Source organism: Myodes glareolus, chromosome 1 (genome assembly GCF_982192425.1).
Source record: "Myodes glareolus chromosome 1, mMyoGla1.1, whole genome shotgun sequence".
NCBI lineage: Eukaryota > Metazoa > Chordata > Mammalia > Rodentia > Cricetidae > Myodes > Myodes glareolus.
The window spans coordinates 13,936,130-13,958,468 of NC_142026.1; the positions used below are offsets into that span (position 1 = coordinate 13,936,130).

Genomic DNA, 22,339 nt, shown 5'->3' on the forward strand with positions numbered 1-22,339 from the left:
CCCCTTCAACACAAAGACGAACACTTTGAGTTCCATCACCTACACCTTTAATAAGCACCCTCCTTAGACAATAGACTTCAAATTCCTACCCTGTGGCCCTACCCATGACAGCTGGTATCTGTAAGGTATGTCGAGAGGCTCATTGCTAGCTCACAAACTCCTACGGTCCCTCAAGATGTCTGCTAAGACACAGCTCCAAAGCAAAGGCTTTCCGGGTATTCTAAGCTGGGTCCTATGGGGGGCCACAGCAGAGTCCTCAGCAAAAGAGAAATCGGTAATGGTGTTCTGGTTTTACCTTAAATTCTGATATTTTTTCCATTGTTGAGATTTTGCATTAATTTCTAAGATAATTGAATTAAAATAGAATTGGTCTTGAATCCTAAAGCTTTTTTCCAACTCCCTGAATTTGGGTTGTTTCTGCCCTGCTGCCCCAGGCCAGGTCCCAGGCAATGCCCCCAATTTCATCTCGCTTGGTGCCTTTGTTCCTGGACTACGGTGGGACAAGCGTGGCTGCTTTAGCAGGTCTGGGGTAATTAGTGTGCGCCTATAGAGATGATGCTGTGAGTGCTCCTGGCTGTTTGCCTCAGTGTCCAGATACGTAAGAGGTGCCCTTTAAATATGTGGTAATAGCAAGAATATGTGTTTGGAAATTTCAATCAAGTCGTCCTCGTCTCTCGCTAATGACTAGACCCTTGAACATTCTAATGATGGTCAATAACTGAAGCTATGGTTTCTAAGTACAATTTTATAAAAAAATAATATCTATAACTAAATCTGTTATACTTTGAGAACAGGCACTTAAATGTTTAGGAATTATGAACTTGGTTAATGTACACAGTCACTGCATCAAGTATATGTTATTATGCAGCACCTGTATACAATGTGGAAACAGCAGCCCAGAGCATCCGATAGTGCTGCCCAAAACGAGTATAAACAGGAGATCTCAATCAAATCTGCGATTTCAACCTCTAATTGCCTCTTACAATGATAGAAATTTTATTCTGATTATAAATATATGAGGATAGAACCAGAACAAGTGTAAGTCTCATATTTTAAAATGTGAAAATGTTACAGGGCATTCTTATATTAATCCACAGTGGAATTCCAATTGACCAGAAAGAAAGAGAATAATATTGTGGCATTTCTTCCACACGGGCTACTTCACTCTAAAAATACACTGGTTCATTCATCAAAGACAAAGGATATGATGTGACCTAATCAGAAACAACGAAAAACTTAAACAGCCAAAGCTGTATGGGTGACTGAAGTTTGGTAGGCCAGGTTCCCTGAGTGTTGCTTTGGAGGAAGTTTTAATGAACAGTCACTTGGGAAGATGTGGTCAGCCAACCGTGTCTCTGGTCCCTCATCCATGAACCAGTCTGGGCTGTCTGCTCTCCAGTAAGTGAAAGAGAACTGGAATGATATTCTTAACTCTGGACCGTGGTTTTGAACAGATATTGAAGAAAGAAACTAAGATTGGTGACCTCAGAAGGTGAGGTTACTATTCTTATAAAAGCATTTAAAATAATTATTCTGTTATTCTTACCCATAGATGTGGATATTCATGCCCCCCCCCCCGTGTTAGAGTAGCAGGAGGTTCTATGCTTACTCTGAATAGAGGGCAAAAGCAAACAAAGTGTGAAAAAGACAAGACATGGGTAACTTCCGTACCCAACTCCAGTGTAGTTGGGTGTACTTCTCTTCCCTTTGAGAAGTTTGTCAGACAAAGTATGGGCAATACGGATGGATAGAGAGTAAAATAACACAGGCTCTTTAGTGCAGCCAACAGCTACCCACAATCCTCATTCCCTATTTGATAAACCAAGTTTTCCTGTATGGTGAAGGCATTTCTGGCTATCTGATGTAACTTTGTGTACCTAGCTCAAGAGAACATGAGTTGAGAAACCTTTTCATCGCTTTGCCTGGCATTAGGGTGTGACCGTCTGTTCTGCAAGAGAGTCAAAGCTGGAGCTAAGGAAGTGGGCAACTGAGAGCCGGGCCTACAGCCTGCTGGGTAGGAGTGGGGGCAGAGCTATGCTCACATTAGCCTCCTCTTGCTTACTTCAAGCAGCTCTGAGAAGAATGTCAAGGGGAACAGGGTCCAACACAGGCTCCATCTTGTTTCTCTGTGTCTCACATAGTTCTTCATGTTGTGTAAAGTGTCAGCAATGCTTTCCAAACATTCATTAATAGGATTTAAGAATGAGGGACTAGGTACAAAATTCAGAAACAATCCTAGAGTTTTTTGAAATGTCTTAAGCAATTTACAGACTATTAACTCCCCTACATAAAAATATCAATGCCTCCTATGAATTTAAATTTTTGAAATATTTGTAATAGAAATTTCCAGGCAGACCTAGTTTGGAATGAGTAATGGGACTCTAATTTTCATTTTCAATGTAAGCATTATAGACATTTTGACATTTTAAATTTCTTTATTAGTTCTTTTTTCCCTCTTTTTATCTTTTTAAATTAAGATATAATTGCACCCTTTCCCTTTTCCCTTTCCCTTTCCTCCAGACCATCCCTCCTATGTACATTCTCTTTTCAGATAGCACAGATATTCGCCCATATCTTAGAAATAAAAACTCGAAGCCAGGTGATCTGTTTGCTACTCACTCACTACACATTCACAGAGTGTTTTTGCCAGGATCTGGGGGGTGAATTTGCTATCCAGTGTCCCATAACCATCTAAATTGTATCCTCTCTTGACTTGTTGAGTTTCTATTTGTTCCTTATGCTAAAAGCTGAGCTGTATCTGGTATGGCTCTGATGTTAAGAGGTGGTCGCTGCTGCCAACGTACTTCCTGTCTGATAAGTGAGTTAAGGCTGTCATCAGTCACGCAAATACAACCATCCGTCAACGCGTCAATGACAGGCATAGTGAAAGTGGTTAGAATTTAAGTAATCAGAAAACATTAGGGGCTAAGATATGTGTCTATGTTCTAATAGGCTTTGAGGATGTGAAAAAAAAAACAAGTAAGAAAGAATATGGAATGAGGAGGACATTCAGATGCTTTCTCTTCAAGCACAGGAGGTCCGCTACCTCAGAACAGAAAGAAGGTCAAGTTGAGAAAATTCTGACTTAAAAGGTCTTGAACCCAGAGGATTTCATGAAATGTGGGAAAAGGGAGAACTAGGGCATGACCCCACCTCTCTCAGCTACGGAATCAATCCAAGCATGAGATGATTGGACTTTTATGCCAGAGAGAAACAGGAAGGACAGAACCGTGCAGGTAACTCAAGGGCATATTTCATAAGACAGATTCTGACTTGAGAGCTACAGGTTCTGGGAGGTGATAAAAGAGAGAAGTCGAAGATGACTCAAATGTTTCTAAACTGAGAGACTGGCTGGTGGTGCTGGGGCAGATGAGAATGGAGAAATCGGATGAGGCAATGCCCAGCAAGTGATGAATAATTCTGAGCCCTGAGCTGCCCAGAGCAAACTCCTTTCTTCTCAGGTACAGCAGTCTGCATAGACCCCACAAACCATCGAGTGAGCAAGAATTTCACCTTTCCTTCTCGTTTTCCCTAGACCCACTAACAGAGAAAGAGTTCACCACCATGGCCAAGAACAACCGAGAAATTTCAAGTCCATTAAGAGAGTTAGGAAAATGATGAACCCTGGGTCCCTCAACACTTCCACTGACTCACGTGAGTGCCAGAGAGCAAAGCTACCTGGGAATCCAGGACACAAGACCTTCCCTTCCCTTCCCTACCTGGGATGACAACATCCCAGGCAAAATCAGCAGGAAAAAATGCCTCACCTTCCTGCCTTTCTTAACTCTCACCCACGAGAGACACCTCATAGGCTGAGATGTCAAGAGCTTCTGCTTAACAACGCAGGCGCCATAGCCAAACCAACCTGCATGGATGCCGTAGACCTGCCATTGATCAATAATTTCAACCTTCCTCAAAACGTTGTTTCCTCAAGCTGCTGATAGGTAGAAAAACCAATTGAGGTCACTTTTCAATCTATAGCAATGCTGATAGATGAAGGGCAGCAGAAAGCAAAGACTGAGCCAAGCCTCAGGATCTCAATCGTTGGTATCAACAAACAAAATACGTGCACAGATTCGTAGGGGAAAACTGGGTAAAAATCTAGACTTGTACATGTGAGCCCTAGTGAGTTCTTAACATTTGTGGGTTTTCATTTTATTTTCTTCTCTCTCTCTCTCTCTCTCTCTCTCTCTCTCTCTGTCTCTCTCTCTCTCTCTCTTTCTCTCTCTCTCTCTCTCTCTCTCTCTCTCTCTCTCTCTCTCTCTCTTTGAATTTCAAAATAGCTCAAAGAGGTGACGTATTGACTGAGACAATATGAGCACAGGCCCCAGCATCTGTCTTCCGCATAGTGTTACCTAGTAAATACTCCCGGGTGTCATTTTCCTGGGTCCCTGCATACAAAAACTATGTTCGGTGGTCAAAACACAGGCTGGAAATGCTACCTGAGCTTGCATTCATCCAGTCTATGAAGTCACATCTAGACAGACAGAAATCAGTGTACCCAATGATAGCGCAAACTGATGTAATTCAGCTGACCCTAGTCTGCTACCAGCTCGTATCAGCTCTGACGTGTGAGGTCGATGCATTTGCTACTCTATAAGGAAGCAGGTGTATTCAGAAATGAAAGCTTTAACACATTCGGCTTTCAATTCAGTATGTGGTAATATTTATACAATATACTTTTCATTATACTTTTAGTAATATTTTCAACCACATGAAAATAGTTATTAAAATCATAAACAAGAAAATACGATGTCTTGTTTTCGGGACTACATTCTCTGGCATCTACTTGTCTCAGTCCAACAATATCTTACTGGTCTTAATAACTGTCCCGCAGCGGCCAGCATGCCCTGGACCTTCTGAACATGTGTATAATAAAAGAAGAAAACTCTGTGGTATATTATAGCTGAGCTCTCTCTGAGTGTGTGCTGGAGAGGTTTGCTCTGTTTGTTTCACTTTGCTCCTTAGCATGGAGTCGGCACTGTGAAGTTCATCTCTTGACAAGTTCCTGCATGTGGAGATTGCAAGAGGTTGGACTGACTTCAAAGCTGGCGCCACAGCCGCTTTCTGCTGGAAGGAAGGAGAGGCATGAGGGCCTGCCCACCAGGCTTGGGAAGTTTCCTTTCCCTGAGATTTGCAATATGCAAGGGCTGTTTGTTGTAACATGAAAGGGTGAAAGAAGGCAGAGGGTGGCAAGAATAAGCCCGCCCAGGCTGCCCCGGCTTCGCAGTCTACACTGGCTTTTGCACTCACCCCAAATCCAAACTTCAAAAATACTGCAGAGGGAATCTTTTGAGTTACTTATTATGTTCTTCTGGGTGGTTTACAGAATCCTACGAGTCTGCCAAGCTATTCTGAGAGCAGAGTGTGGCTGTGGGATTACTAATGCCATTCTCATCATGACCAAGTTTCATCAAAGGGTGTAGTCTAATGCCTCATCTTTATTATTCTATTGCCCAACCAGTAGTGTAGCCCAGAAAGGGTTCTGCCTCTTTAAATCAGGATCTGATGTTCTGTGATACTAAAGTCACAGCGACGCAGTGTGAGTCAGAGCACGCTACACTGAATACTAATATGAAGGAAGACACTGAGTGCACACCCCAGAGCCTTTCTTCATGTTTCCCGATTTCGTGACAGAAGAGCTTACATTTTTAACCCTGGATGTTTATTCCTCTTTTACTGATGTAAGTGATGTGACCTGAAAACCAAGCACTAGCTAGAAGACGTAAAAATTATGAGTTTTTGTAGCTTAACACCAGAGTCTAAAGCCAGGCTACCTCAGTCTGGCTCCGCCGCTCACCGTTTCAATCCTAGTTCAGCTACCCAGCTCCTATGGGAATCAGTTTTCTCAGTTACTAAATGGATAATCGAGTCATCACCTTCTTGGGTGCCTGCCACGGAGAATGAGATCAATAACTATTTATGATTATCTTCTTTTCTAATTGATCTTTCTATACTATAAATAAACGTGAGACCCAAACCAAGAACAATCAAAACAACAACATAAAAACACCTAAATCCCAACTTCCATAGAAGAGTTATACTTCTTACTATCAGGGTGAGGGTGGGATAGGATGGGCAACCTCTTCTACATTAGTCTCCAGATCAACACTTTCAATAGTTTAATTGGGCATTTTTTTCTATTAGCTGTGAGTTAAAATCCTAAACATCATTTTCTTTGATTCTTATTTACCCAGATCTAGAGAGGGTTAATTGTTTAAGAGACTTCACATAGGCTCAAAATCTCAAAAACAAACAGTAAGCAAAGATTACTGGTTTCCATTACCTTCCTCTTGTGTCCACATGATTCAGTTTTGTCAAATCGCATTCTCTCCAGGCACTGTGAGTCTCACGTGTAATATGAGCAGGTCCCTTCTAACCCTAATAACAAACCAATCAACTATTTTTGTTTTTTTATTTTTTCTTTTAGGACAAGCCTTAAGTGGTCTAAGAGGCTAGCAAACACATGTTCAGTGTTTAGACTCTCCACCTCCAGACAAGGTGACTTTATATCCCGTTATTACGACAGTGTGCTAACAGTTACACAACACAATGGTTCTCACCTCCTCTCTGGTTCTATGTTTCTTTGAGAACCCTCCAGATCAGGCCTGGAGGAAGTGCTCACTCTTCTATTTCTCACTATCTCAGTGGAGGGCTGAGGTCTCTGTATGGTTTCCTCCATTAATTTCTAACTCCTACCAGATTGCATCCATCAGTTTAAGACCATTCAATTCTAAATTTTAAATTGCTTTCCTGAAAGTTTCACAAGAGAATTTTAGGTGTCTAGGGAAAAAAAAACTTTTAAAACAAGACTTTGGTGAAAATGGATTGAAAGTTGAAAGGAGCTAATGAACTGTCACCATCAGTGAATCAGCCCATCGCATCTTAAAGTTCTCGAGCTCAATTGTCAACCCACGCTGATTGCATTATTGCTATGTTCCATGTTTTCCTTCTTAAATTTTATATACTGAAGATGTAAAGGACCCATAAACTTCACTAAATACGCCACCAGTCTGCTACAAATAGCTAATGCACACAATGCAGAAAATGAAATCATGCTCTTTTAATAACTTAATTAGTTTTCATTGACAACTTTTTATAAAGGGTTATAGGGAAGTCCTTCAGGGGAAAAAAGGGTGCTATTAGGATGTAAAGAATTGCTTGTTCTAGCACAAAGGTTTAAAAGCTTTACACTAATGGAATTAACGGAATTGATATTGTCTGAATTATCCTAGTGTGCATGATTGAAACAGATTCCACAGGGTTCACCTCCTACGTCTCCTGACCAGATGACTGAAAAAATCACTGTGCTTATGTTAAAGTCAGTAGCATGTTACTGTTACTCGTCCAAAATTAATTCCACTTTGTATTCTGGTACACTCTCAGCTGTCATAATTATTTGAAGATGGCTCGGTAAAGTTATTTTTATAAGGATCTTTTGAGAAAGTAACTACTTTGAAACATCTGTCTAGTCTTTTCCTCCCAAACTGGAAAAAAAAAAACAACTAATCCCCGAAAGAAATGAATACCAAGAGCAATCCATTAGAAGCAACAATGCCAGATAACTGAGGTTCAAAACCCCCCTCTGGTGCTAAGGACTTCCTGAGTCCTTCCTGCATCTCTGTGTCGGGTCCAAACGAAGATAATAGAGTGAGTTAGGCAGTGTGTCTACTTTCTAGCCGGGCAGTGACTTCACTGAAGAGAAACAGCCCTAATTGGGAAACAGCCTTCTTCCAAACAAAATGCACTGGCACATTTGCACTGCTGGGCTCTCACCAGAAGGACAGAAGAGGTGTGTGTGGGTGTTTACAGCCCAGGATTTTGTTTGTTTGGTTGATCAAATACGAGTCTGTGTTTTCTATTATAGGAGAGAAGAATGGTGGAGCCTATGGTGGCTGCTTTGTGTTGGCCCACGGTGAGGCAGCTCATGCTGTCTCTACATGTCTCATATTTTTGTAAATAACTATGTAGTTGAAAATTGTGGTGTATTTTTTTTCCTTCTTTAGGATAAAGTCTTACTGTGAAGTCTGGGCTGATATCTAACTCAAAATTCTCCTCTCTCGGTCTTCCAAGTGCTGGATTATAAACACGAATTGCCACATGTGGCTCAGGTTCAACATTTTTGTTGCTTGAGAATTTCAAGCATGTATATAATGTATTTTTATCACCCTCCGTTGCCCCCCCCCGCCACCCCAGTATCTCTTCCATCCTCCTGTCTGGACCAGTTTTTCCACCCAACCTCTTGTGTTCCTTTTCTCCCCAGGGGCCACTCTTTGATTTGAAGAACTTGGAGGGAAACCCACACAAATGTTTAAAGCAGCTACTGCAAAGAAGAAATACCATTAAAAAATGGAGTTTAGAATTGAGCGTTGACATGCCACTAAAATAAATTTTAAGTAGAATACAAACATTAGGGAAACAGCTATTTACTTACATGTTGGTTTTGCTGTTGGTGGAAATTTGGTCCGGGTAATAGCCAGAATTATGAAAATAATGACTGGCCATAAGATCAAGACAAGTGTCCAAAGCTGTAAAGCAACAACAGAAAAATGTTATAGTACTGACAGCAAATTATATACATGCAAATATATAGATAGATATAGCTATATATATATATATATATCAAACAAAAAAACTTACTGAATACCAAAAGATTGTCAAACCACAACATTCCAATACAGGCTAGATATATTACTACCTGTATTATCAACAGGAAAATAATGAGAGAATTTCATAAATGCAGGTGACTTAATAAGAATGTTTTTTCACATCTAGTCTTCAAGTGTTCACTCAAGCTTCCGCCTCTGGTTACCAGTCCTGACTGTCCCAAGAGTGGTTATTTTAAACCTCAAATAATTTCAGCAACTTCCAGAAAAAATATTTTAGTATTTTACATTTGTCTGTTGGGTAAGGCTCAGTGTCCCAAGTAGGGCATATGAAATACAGCATAGTTTCAACTCGGACACATCTTACAATTTCCAACGTCAGCATTCTAGACTCTGCTACAAAGACTAGCGTGTAACCCTGAGTAACGGCCCAATAAATACTGTTGGACGAAGCAGTGAATGAATGAGCCAAGAGAATGAATGGTTGAGTCAGAGAGTGAACTGTAGCTCTTTACCACCCCAGAGTAAAGTACTGTGTGCTTCCATTGTAGAGCCTAAGTTATTGTTAAGGTTGCCTGGTTCCCAGAAAGAACCAACAGCTCGTTTATGGGAAGGACAGTGTTGTATTCATTCTTTAATTTTCATACCTGGTGTAAAATAGGTTCCCAAGGAATGTGTGCTACACTGAAACTTCTATGGGAGAGTTTCACTCTCGGGCCCAGTGACAGCTGCTTCCCTTTCCAGTTCAGACACAGCAGGGAGATAGAGTAACCTCAGTGGGTAACCTGACTTCCGGAACACACGGAAAGTGTCAAAGAGAGAATTGCCTCCACATGGCCGTCCTCTGACTGCCACACACATGCTGTGATATATGCACTTTCCCACACACATCATAAACATACACACACACACACACACAAATAACGATAATAATAATAATAATAGTAATACTAACGATTTTTGAAGTCACAACTGACCTGAGTGGCACAGGTCTGTACTCGAACTGCTTAAAAGGCCAAGGCAAAACGAATACACGTTCAAATGCTGCCTGAGTCACTGAGTAATTTTACCTTGATCCTGGGCAATTTAGTGAGACTGTCTCAAAATAAAAAGAGGGCTTGTCTAATTTGTTCAAGGCCCTAGGTTCAATCCTCAGACCGGGGAAAATGTTAGCTCACCATCTGCCTAATACTTTTCAGGCCTATAATACTGGCTCCTTAGCAGTGAAAATTACATACTCACATAAAACATAAACTGTACTGTCCCAACAGCTGTGCTGCTCAAATCAAAGCACAGAGCACAAACTTTGCTTGTGTTCAACTCAATTAAACGTGGACCCCTCTTTTGGCCTGGTTACACAGCCAGGGTTTGACCGTTTCTCACCGCTTCTCAGAGCAAATCTCAAATTTTCTCTCCGAGACTCTTCAGTGTTGCAAAAACAATCCAAAAGCAATCGGTTATTGATCCCCGGTTATTGATCCTTCAGTAACTCCCAACTGGCAAGGTCCACCAAAATCTCTGCTGAGGATCTAAGAGCATGATTCTCCCCACTGGTAGGTAGACTTTGGGTGTAAGGGTGAGTTTTGGTTTTCTTTTTTAAGATTGCAGACATCCTTTTAGCTCAGAGACATCTGACATTTGGTTTGATGGGAGCTGAGATGCACCCAGACAGGTGGAACAGCTTAAGGTAAAATGACAGCTCTCAGACAGTGATGTGCACACGGAGTTGCCTGGGGATCTCGCGAACATTCCGATGTGGGCTTGGTAGAAGTGAAAGGCGTCCTGAGGGCCTGCATGTCTGAGGCTCCCAGGTAGGTGGTATTGATGGTCCACAGACTACACCCAGAGCAGACAGGAGTTAGGGACGCAGAGTTGTTTATAGGGTCTTATAACGAGTATGCGGGAAAGTTTCTTTGAGGGTATCTGATGGATAGAATCCAGGGGCATTTTAGAGTTTAAATGTGAGAAAACATTACATTTTTATTTTCTGTCACTTGTAATTAAAATGTCCAATAATTATGCGTGTAGATGAGTGACTCAGATGCCATTCGGTCTATGGTTTTAACAGCATCAGAACTCATGGATATTTAAAAACCACATTAGAATTGTTGGAGCCGCCCCAAATGCTATTCCTACTGATTAGCATGTTGAAAAGGTGGTTCTATGGAGTTGCCACTAGACCTTTTATTTAATGATGTTATTTTAAAAAAAAAAGTACATGTTACCATACAGCAAATTCTCTTTTGACACTTTAATAACAATTTTGATATAGTTGGCCTTGTTTACAATCCTATTTATTCAATTTCTTTTTGTTTTGTGAATTGTAAAGCATCACTGTTAGAAGAGTCACGGACTACCACAGACTGCCAAATACAAGAAAAGCATCAAAGATACTAAGGATTCTTAATCTGATATAGCTCGTGTCTTCTCTTTACCAAATGCTATCAGAACTTGTCCAAATTACACACTCAGCGGGTAAACCAATTGTGAGCATGGGTGTGAATCTCAAAATATATAGGACAGAAAAATTTAATATAATTATTGCACTGTTTAAGGATTGAATCATTACAGAAAGCAGACTGGGAAAAGGTATCAGTGCCACAGAATTATAAACTGTGTTGTTATTCTTACCTAGTCCTTGAATAGCAGACAAATTGGAGTCTGGTTTTCAAACATTCCAGACACAAAATACCTATTATACCTTATGTGGCTCATTTGAAATATGGACTATAGGGAATTGAGGTAAGAATGACTGTGAATTTAACCATTTGGTATAGGAGACCATAATTACTCTTTAAAGAGAATGTTCTTTTGGAATAAGAGGTGTGGAATCCATTAGTTGCTTTTAGAAGCATCTATTTGTTCTTTCCAGTAGCCTAATGAGAATCAGAAACTGAAATAAACTATTCCAGACATCTACTTTCAAATGAGGGACTTGCTCTAAGCACTTCTTAAAGTTCTCTTTTTGATTGATCTAATTGGATGATTTTTTTCACGAGGGTGTTTTGGTAAATTTTGAAATTAATCTTAGAGCTATTTTAAATTCAGACAAAAATATGGTTTAAGTCAGGAAAATTTAAGGCAATTTAGGCTCTGTTAAAGCAAAAATCTATCACAAAACCTCTAAGCAAATCCACTATCCCATGCTTTTCCTGGGATTATAGTTCACAGAAGGTTTGAGGACATCCTTGTATACTGTATCTCAAAGGGATGATAAATACAAAGCCCTCTGGATCTTGGGATGTTAAAGATGACAAATTAACCACAAAAGCAGGAAATAACATGCAAATTTTTTATAACAGCAGGATTGCTTTCAGTTCTATTTTGAGTATTATCATAAGCAACCAGTGAACAAAGATGGTGTCAAAGATCTAAACACTGAGCCAATGAGCTCTGACTTCTGTTTGTCTGGCTAAAGGCTAATGTATCGATTTTACACATTGTCACAGGTACTGCTCAGCACTCTGCGGAGAGCCATTCCCGAAGGTTGTGTGTTCCGTTGGTGTTTCAATTGTCTCAATCTATCTCTGTAAGTCACTTGTACTTCATCGCCCTGAGTCTTGACATCTAAAGGCACGTGCACACTAGGTTACTAATTCCTTGGCAGGAGATGGTATTTGTGTTCCTCAACTCATTCACGATTTGTTTTCTATCTGTAATGCCCTGTTCTTTACATCTTTCTCCATGCATTCCTGAACAACTCAGTTTTATAACTCTTTGGATAAAGTCCATCTGCACTAGGACTGAAGAAGTCACAGTGGTTAAGTGAGAGAAATGGTTAATGGGGACCCAAGTGCTAAGATGGGGCAGCGTGGGGCGACAGAAGTCCAGTGGACTGAGGAGCACGGTTTGGGGACAGAAGAGGCAGTGGCAAGTGACTGCTTTCGTATGGTGAAACTCACAAAATTTTCCCCATCAGGGGGAATCCAAATTCCCACTATTGAGCAGGGGAATTATAGGCATGAGAAAGAAAGGAGCTAGAATAAATTCAGTAGTGATGGATCAGAATTAATAGCATGAGCATAAACTTAGGGTGGGTGATTCTACTTGTCAACTTGACACACCCGAGAAGAGGGAATCTCAACTGAAGGGGCTGCTTCCATCAGAAAGCCTGTTCACATGTCTCTGGGAACACTTCCTTGTGGGAGGACCCATCCCACTGTGGGCGGCACCACTCCTACGCAGGTGGACCTGAGAGCAAGCCAGTAAGGAGAACTCCTCCATTTCTGCTTCAGTCTCCTGCCTTGAGTATCTTGGCTTCACTTAATTTTGAACTGTAACTTGTACGCTGAAATGAACCCTTTCCTCACCAAAGTTGATTTTGGTCTGAGTGGTTTAATATGGCAGCAGAGAATCAAGTTAAGACACTCCTCACTTCCAAAATGTATCTTAAAAAGTCATGATGGCATATCCATTAACGCCAGCACTAGAGAGGCAAAGGAGGGTAGAGCCCTGTGAGTTTAAAGCCAGTCTGGTCTACATAGCAAGTCAAACAAAAAAAAATCCACAAAAATGACAAAGTGATGGGTATAAATATGTATCACTTATTTCCTGCTTTCCAACTTTATGATTCCAAAGCTCTTCATGCCCCATTGTTATAGCATTGTCTCAGCCCTAGAAACAACAATTTTTCTAAGAAATCTTAACTTCTTCCAGTTGATATTTGGAGTTATCAGTGATCATTGATAGTGGACTACCACTATTTCCAGTCATGGACATAGTTAGAAAATACATGTGGAAGATAAAGAGAGATCTATTAATCAGTCAATCAATCAATCACTGAATAGATAGATACAGGTAGAAGGAAAAAATGCAATAGTCATGCTGTTCAGAAACTGTCAAATAATAAGAGCACACACGGGACCCAAGTACCAGCCCATGAGAATACAAGCTTCAAATTTGATCCAATAGCCAAATTTAAACATTAAAATTCTGTGTGGTAACAAAATACCTAGGGATCGCTGAGTTAAACAAACATGAGCAAGCAAACAACAAATCAATAGAATACTTAGAAGAAATGGAATGCATGTATGCAGTTCCCACAAGGGGAAAGTTGGCATCGTGCACTACCAATAAAAGGCAATGGCAGAAGAGAGAACAGCATCCTGAGTTTCTTGCCCGAGATAATCAACTGCTGTAACACTGAGGAACTGACCAATGCCTAAAAGAACAAATCATGCTGAGGGTCAGAGAACAAGGGTGACGGGTGGCAAGGGCAGACTGAGACATAGCTTCAGGCTGAAGGAGATGGGAGCTGTGGGAACTACACGCAGCTGGACAGGACTAAAGGATGCAGTCCTAAAAGATGCAGCTCCAACAACTGGCAAAGCTTGAAATGAACCTAAGAATCTGATGGCATTTACATTATATAGAGAAAGAAAGAATGTAAGAATATATGGAAATAAGAACAAAGTATCTAGAAATCGGATGGTGTTTTACATCTGTATATATAAACCCATGCCAGCCTCAAACAGTTGTGGGTCCCAATGGCTTTTCTTTTCATTTGACTTGATTTCAAAATTATCAGTCTAGAAATTGTTTTAAAGATCTCTATATCTCATTTTCAAAAACTCCAGATCCAATTTGAAAACATAGAGCATAAAGATGAAGCGATAGTGAAAGAGATAACAAGGAAAGGCACGTCACAGGCAGAAATCCTGACTACCCAGGCAAAAAGTTGTTAAACATGGAGGATAACGTTTTTGCTTTGAGATAAATTTGATTACAGCATGGAAAGTTCACGGGTTAGCAATGATCAGTAGTTCGACCATTCAGATGAAGTGGGGAGAAAGTGAACAGGATGGAGGGAGGATAAAAGAATGGGAGGGAGGTGAGGATGTTGGGTGGGGTGTTGAGTACGGCATTGGGTGGGGATGTGGAGTGTTGTTTATATAAAACTGTTAGTGCGAAGGAAGATACATGTGTTTCATTTTTCATGGTTAAACACATGCTAAGCAAGTATTCTACCCCTGAACAACATCTAGACCCGTGACATGTTGTTTTGGTGTGTTTTGTTTTTAATTAGTTTTTAGTCAGTGTACAAAACAAAGGATTTCATTATGATAATTCACACACGTATATCTTGATGCCATTTGATCATAATCACCTTCAAGTTGGGGGAATTAAGGGCAATACTAGGCCTCATTTCCATTAACTACCCTCAGCAAAGTCATCACACACCAGAAGACATCAATCAAATGTAAACTCAGCCCATAATTTCCACTGAGAGTTGATCTGCAGAATCTAGCAACTAGAATAAATTACCAGTCACACTTACATCTGTAAGAGCTAGTGTTAAAAATCTTTCAGACATTTCAAAAACTGGTTTTCTGGAAGAAGAAGAAAAAGACACTTATAGTCTCAATATTCTAAACTCCGCTACCTTGTCAGAATTGTTCATTCTAATTCCTTATAGTTCTTCTGATTCGATTTGTGCTTGGCATTGTTACCATCGTCTAATTAGTTTTCTAATGGGTAAGTTAAAAAAAATGGTTAGCTTTTAATACCTACTTTAGAACTTGAGAGAATGACTTTTTCACTTAAGAGACATTTGCCCTAGAGCGGAGACTGACTGGGGGTAGAAGGACAAAATTAGACTCGCGGTAAGGTCGTACTCATTGCGCATAGATTGTTGTTAATGAGGTTCAAGCGCCTTAAAGTAGAGCATGTGATCCCCGTCTCCTTATCGCTGTACCATCCTCTCCTGTTTTACTCTTTGTGTAATTCACATAGTCATGCTATTGCCCTGCCCTTCCAGATGTTGGTGCCTCTTGCACCACAGGAATTTGAAGTTGGTTGCATTATAAATGAATAGTACTCAGTATCGGTACTGAGTTTAGTTAGGGATATTTTGCCTAAATAAAACCAGAATAACTAGCATGGCGTCTCTTCTACTTTACCACAGTCTTGGAGACTCTTAAGGACTCCTAGATTAGAACACCCAAAACAATAGCGATTTACAAAAACTCTGTGTGTTCATTAGTATAGCAAAATTTGTTGAGCACCTACTGCATGTCATGTCATGAGGATAAACAAATTAAAATTTTCAGTTTTTTGAGGAGAGGACACCTTCAAAAAAAAAAAAAAACCAAATACCAAGTGAATTCAATGAACAATGCCATGGTGGAGGAAGGAAGGTGTGGGAAGGGAAGATAATTAAAAGAAAGATCATTGTAAAATCTTAGAGATGGAAAAGGGGCCAATCAGAAGAAAGGACAGAGTGGGGGGGAAGAAATCTTTCAAGCAGGGGAACCAGTGGGTAATGTTAACAGGTGGGAAAAGGAAAGACTATTCCAGGAACACACAAAGTGATGCAGAGCCTGAACCGGCCATCTTCTGTGGCCAGTCAAGACTTCAAGCAGAGGGAGAGGGCAACCAACCCAGCCACATAACCTTTGGCCTACAGTCTGTCCTGCCAATGGGTTGTGCTAGGATTGGGTGCCTAGCCCAATTGTCATCAGAGAGAGACATCCAGCAACTAATGGAAACCGATGCAGACCTATGACAGCAATAGGCAGAGCTCGGGAATCCTGCAGAAGGAGAGAATTGTAGGAACCAGAGATATCAAGGATACCACAAGAAAACTCACAGAATCAAATAACCTGAGCTCACAGAGGCTCGGGGAGACTGAACTGACAACCAGGGAGCCTGCATGGGACTGACCTAGGCCCTCTGCATGTATGCTACAGTTGTGTAGCTTGGTCCTCCTGTGGGACTCCCAACAGTTGGAACAGAGGCTGTCTCCAACTCTTGTACAAGCTTTTAGGACCCTACTTTTCATACTGGGTCGCCTTGTCCAGCCTTAATACATGGAAGAGGTGCTTAGTCTTACTGCAGCTTGATACGCCATGTTGATGCTCATGGGAGACCTGCCCTTTCCTGAACAGAAACAGAGCAGGAGTGGATTGGTGGGGTGGAAACAGAGGGGAGATGGGGGAAGGGACTGGGAGGAGAGGAAGGAGGGAAAATAAATAAACTTTCAAAAAGAGAGTTAGAGAGACATCTCTGCCTTGTGTTCAGCCTCAATCTGAACGCTTCTAGTGACATCAAGTCCACTGCCCTGTGAGACTACATTATTGGACAACACATTTTGTCCTTTATTTTTGCTTATAACAATGTTAAACCCTTCCTTCCTTTGTTTGCCATTCACTTAGTTTAGTTTGGCCTGTCCGCACTTGAGAATTCTCCAAGTATCTGAAGAGAGAAGAGACCTCTTTGCTCTCAGGGTATCTTCAACAATTCTCGACTAAACCTTGTTTCAAAATATACTTCCCTGAACTTTCAAGATGGCTCAGTAGATAAAGGCCTTGCCACCATGCTTGACAGCCTGAGTCTGATCCCTGGACTCCGTATGTCAGAAGGAACAAACTGACTCTTGAGAGTTGTCCTCTAACCACCACACATGTATCTTTGTGTGTGTGTGTGTGCATGCACATGTGCAATACACACCTATACAAATAAATTAATAATATATAATATATAATATATGTAAAGATATATATATCTTTATATATAACATATATATAAAGATATATATCTTTCCCAGAATAAAATATGGTAGTTAGGTTGTCTTTTTATAATTAGTGTTAAAATTTCTTATAGGATCCTGAAGGATGACAGCTATTATGTATTGGCTGCCTAGAACATGAGCATGCTATTACATAGCTAGCTTGTGTATCTCACTTAGCATACATAACAAGTTCATTTCCTCTTGCAGACAGGAAAACATAGAAAGACTAAGTTTTTCCGTAAGCCACCAAGCCAGAGAGTTGATGCTTGAACCTAGGATCTGGCTTCAGCATCAGTGCAATTAGCCACTAAGCTATAGAGATTAAACACTACAGAACAGAACTCTGGCTTGCTTTGATCTGAATATTATATTTTTTATTAGTTCATCCTTCAGACTAATAAAAGAGTTTTTATTATTTCAAAGCTAGAGAGCATTGAAAGTCATTTAAAGGTCTTCCTATAATCTAGAATCATAACTTTTTATTACAAACTTGAAAATAAAAGTTGTCCAGCCTTCCCTAACATAAAATACATTGCCTCTTCCTTCCCCTGTCCCCTTCATTTTGCATTTCCCTCTAAGATGGGAATGACTGTTACTAGAAACAGAAAAGGATTCCAAGATTTTCATTCAATAAAAGAGTTCAGAATCTTAAATCTGAGAAACTTTTTAGTTCTGCTTCCAAAATAAGGCATTAAAGCTGCCATGAACTTCTTAGCGAGCTGGGCTTTCTGATAATTAGATGCCATCCATAAAAATAACTCAGCTAAAAACTAGCGATAAAGTCATTTTTCTGGATTTATGCTCACAGAATACAATGCTTTTCAGAGATTGGTAAATGTTCTGTGATGTAGATAGAAACAACATATTCTGTCGGGTTGGTAATGAAGAGTTTTTTTAAATTGATATTTAAAGCTAGCATACAAGGTCATGGGTTTTATGATGGTGTTTTCTTACATATATGTCATAGTGTGAAGCAATGCATTTGTTGAACATTAAGCAAACTTATCTCTACTGCCCCAATTTCTAAAGCAACTTGAGATCTCATTTGCTATACATTTATTGGCAAAATCTAAACATGCACGTCTGCTGTGTATCAGGTTCCATAAGGAACAAAGGAAAAGAACATTTTTGAGCAGTTAAAAGGAACGAAGGGCATCAGTGGGCCCCAGCTCCACGCAGGGAAAGGACTGGAGCATTCGCTCACTCGGGTCCTCCTTTATATTAAACTGATGTAGACTTGAACCTGAGAGGACCACTTCATTCCGAATGGTTCTCAACTAAAATGTTATGTTCGTTCACAGACCAACCTTCTTAGCATCTCCCCTCTCTTCCTCTAGTCACTCTTAAGGGAAAGATGGGCAGAAAAGGCAGAGTTGCGGGAGGAAGGGTCAAACTTGATTCAAATGCCGTCTTGGCAAATGTGGGAATGCCCAGAGGAGTTCCTTCTGTCAGGAACGGTGCTTGAGCAGGGATTCCCTTGCTAAGCACTGTAGCAGAAAGCAATCAACTGGCATTAACGTTTTCCTCTTCAGGTGGGAAGCTTGAAATTAGGATCCATTCCTGACCATTTACGGCTCAAAGGCCCTATTCAGGTCGGATCTACTCTGTTTAACCGTGTGTCAGCCTACAGCTCTCCACTGTCCCGTGTCTGCTTCCTGTCACGGAGTGAGTGACGAGTGTCCCTGCTGCTGAGCATCCTTCTGGAATCATCTTCAGGTCCCCATTATGCTTGAATTGCAAGCTCAGCGAAGTAGCAACCGCATCTAATCGATCCTCTTTGCTCCCTGCTGTTTCTAGTGCCACCTAATACGTTTTTCTCTTTTTGTGGAATACATTTTTCCCAAAATAACTGAGAATTATATTCCCAAAATTCTTTTAAATAGATAGAAATAGCTATGCCCTGCATTGTAGATATGACCTCTTCTTTGGTGGACTGAACTCCGAGCAAAGATCAGAGAAAATAGGGTAAGTAAGCAAAGAAGAAACAAAGAACTGGTAATACAGAGAGTAAATTCCTCACTGGGGAAATCTGATCTTGATCCTTGAATTCATGGTATGACCTTGAATAAGTCCCTTGAACTCTCTGGAACTCTCATCTTTGGCTTTCTAAGTAAGAATAAAACCTATTTCAAGTGCGGTTTTAAGAGAGGCTGACCCCTAGAAATATACCCCAACTGAGTATTTAGATTATATCCCATTCGCATGCTAATTCTCCAACCATATAGTTGTCTGGAGCCCTTGTGGCATTTTTCTGTGCTGGTATATGCGCTTGTGCCCCACAGCAGTGCTCTGTGTGTCTTAATATGTTCTACGTCCTTGCTTTCCTTCTTCTGCCTGTTTCTCACTCATACACTCCGATATCTGCCTTCCAAAGCTTTCCTTCCCACCATCTTGCTTTGTGATGAAACTACTTTTCGGAATTAAGGAAGGTTGACGGGGTGCCAATACTGGCATTTTCTTTGACATGCAGTAGGACAATTCATTTCCAGTAGCACACACACCAGTTTGAATTTTCTTAAGGATAAAAGCCCAGTCTTGGAATGCCATTTTCAGAATTAAGATGCAGATAAAGATACTTGCATTTTAAAAGATTGATTAAAGAAAAGAATATTCCCTGGAAATCTTGGTGCATGTCTTGTAGAACTGGGGGTAAATGATTAAATTTTTAGAATCTGCAAGGAAACGTGTTATCAACAGTGTACCAGCTTCCACTTCCTTTTCGGCTTTTGTTTCTAATGACTGAATTTTCATCATCTCCATACTTTATGTAAATTTCTTCTTTCCATTCAGTGTTCCCATGGAATTCCTTTTGTCATTAATTTGAATAAAACAAGATGTCCAAATAACTCACCTCCCTCAGTAGTTTAGACTCATTAGAACGCTATTGGGTATCTATGTCCGCACTAATATCTTTCCACACTCTGGGTTTGTCTGGCAGACATTGTGATCATTTTGTAAGTGAGAAAACCAGTGCTTGGGTGTTAGATGCCGTGTCATCGTGGGAGGAGTCCTAGCTCACGCTTGAGACATCCACATGCCCAGGATTATGCTCCCTGGCTGAATGACACCCAGAATCACCCACGTGGAAAGCATGGGGAAATTTTTTTCTGTGCTGTTTTTACAGTTAACAAACAAAAAGTTAACGACGTTATCATTTTATGTCTATCACACTTACGCAATCATATGACTTAAATTTATGATTTAAAGCCCTGCCAAATCCCCTAAAGTATGTAAGCATCTAACTAATTCCTTCTTTTAATACGTACATGAGGATGTTGGGATTCAGGCTCAGCAAGCCAGTATATCTTGAGATAAAGTGCCTGGACAAACTGTTGGGTTTTATGATGCATTTTATTTGTATCTCTGCATTACACAACTGAGATCAGGCCGGCTGCTCTATAGGGAAGTGGATTCAGTGTGGTTTGGGATTCCCCTGGTTCTCACACATCTTTTTGAATACGTAATTCACAGAAACGTGTTCCTCCTGCCACCTTCCATACCCTGTCTGATGACGTTCTGAATTGCTGACTTTGTAATTTAAAAAACAAGCATGAAAGTAAGAGCTCTAAAAAGATGCGAAAAGGACAGCAAAGTGACTCAGTGATAGTCTTAAAAGAATATATATATATATATATATATATATATATATATATATATATGACACATACATACATACATACACACACATGTGCGAGTGTGAGCGCTCAAGCAAGGAAGCCAGCACACATAATCTTACATACTTGAATTCCTTTGGAAGCTTTGCCATACTAGCAGCCCTGAACTTACTCTCCTACTTTTCAACCAAGTTCCCATCACTTTTCTCTTTCTGCCGCACCCCTTCCTATCTCAAATGCATTCAAATGGAGCTTTCATTCATCTCAGTAGAAATTCCCACCCCATGTCTAATGGCATTAAGAAAAATTCTGAAAGCACGTTGGCTTCAACCGAGACTTCCACGCCAGTTTCAATACGTCCAGTAACAAGGTACAGCCTTTGCTTTGCCCTAGGACTGTCCTGATTTACTCCTTTAATTCACTCAAATCAAAGGGCTGCTTTGGGGGCATGTTAAGACTCGCCCCATTAGCTGAAAGACAGACAGAGGCAAGCGTTCTAAGTATCTTGCTTCTGCTTTGAAAAAATGCCTTTAAGCTCTTCTCTGTCTACCTCTCATTCACATCACATTTTAGGATTGCCTGGAGTAGTGCACTGTGTCCCCCACACTCCCACTTTAAACAAAACAACGACAACAAAATAAATAAATGAATGAATCCTCACCGGCTGCCTTTTGACACCTAGCCAATTTTTCCACACCAGGATCCGAAGCTGATGAAACTGGGAAGCCATCCTTCAGACACCCTGAACAAGAAAATCCCTGTCTCTTCCTTCGAGCCTCAAGACAAGAAGTGGTGTCCCGTCCAACTTGCTCTGTGCCAATGGGTTGGGAGCCTTTCAAGGCATAGCTTCGCAGGGCCTGGGGCAGGAGACCCACGGCTCTTCTCTTCCCAATGAGTTTGCTTTCCCAGTCAGTAAATCCTTAACCAAGGAGCGCTTCTCAAACCAAAACTGTCTTCAGAAATGAGGCACCAGCTCTGTGTGCCTTTCAGTGGCAGGAGCTTACTGTAAAACAATGGCAGTTGCTGCCAGCTGTGCGAAGTCCACACCGCAGAGAGAATGAGTATCATTCAGATAATGTCCCACTGTAAAACAAACAAAAGGTGATCCCACACCTCCTACTCTCCAGAAATTAGCCGGCTATCCACACCTTCGAGAACATGTCACCTGCACGAGGCGTGTCATAGGAATTAGGCGGGACCCTGGACGGGCCAGTAGGACTTGTCCTACATCCCCTTGCTTCTTCTGTATACACAGTGCCTGCTGTAGCAGGGACGGGGCACGAAGGATTTTACAGGTTCCAGAACCCGGTGAGTGACTCCTGAAGTATTTGAAGAGGTGCTGAGATGTTTTAAGTCACTCAAAGCAGCACTCAGATGCAAAGCAGTAATCTCAGCCCATCATTAGATGATAGATTACAAAACCTCCAAACTTTAGCCTAAAATTTAATGTTCTGGCGTGGGGGCTGGGACTATTGCTGGCTGCGTCCAGTCCCTATCACAGTTTACTGAGGTAAGCATAATGCCAAATAAATAAATAAATAAAAATTAGTGGTCAGCTAAAAGTAACAAAAATGACATGGTGTGGGCCCCTTCATTTGGGTAGTCACAGT

The 22,339-nt window shown here is 40.8% G+C and overlaps 1 protein-coding gene across 1 annotated transcript in view; it reads right to left on the reverse strand.

Annotated features, from left to right (window-relative positions):
* Positions 1–21,829, reverse strand: part of Abca12 (ATP binding cassette subfamily A member 12) — a 162,279-nt gene extending 140,450 nt beyond the window's left edge. Inside the window, exons 1-2 of the mRNA XM_048459324.3 lie at positions 21,391–21,829; positions 8,435–8,528 (exon numbers count right to left, since the gene is read on the reverse strand). Coding sequence (XP_048315281.3) covers positions 8,435–8,528; positions 21,391–21,459 — 163 coding nt within the window. The 5' untranslated portion in view covers positions 21,460–21,829. The remainder of the gene's footprint in view (positions 1–8,434; positions 8,529–21,390) is intronic.
* Between the last annotated feature and the right edge of the window lie 510 nt (positions 21,830–22,339).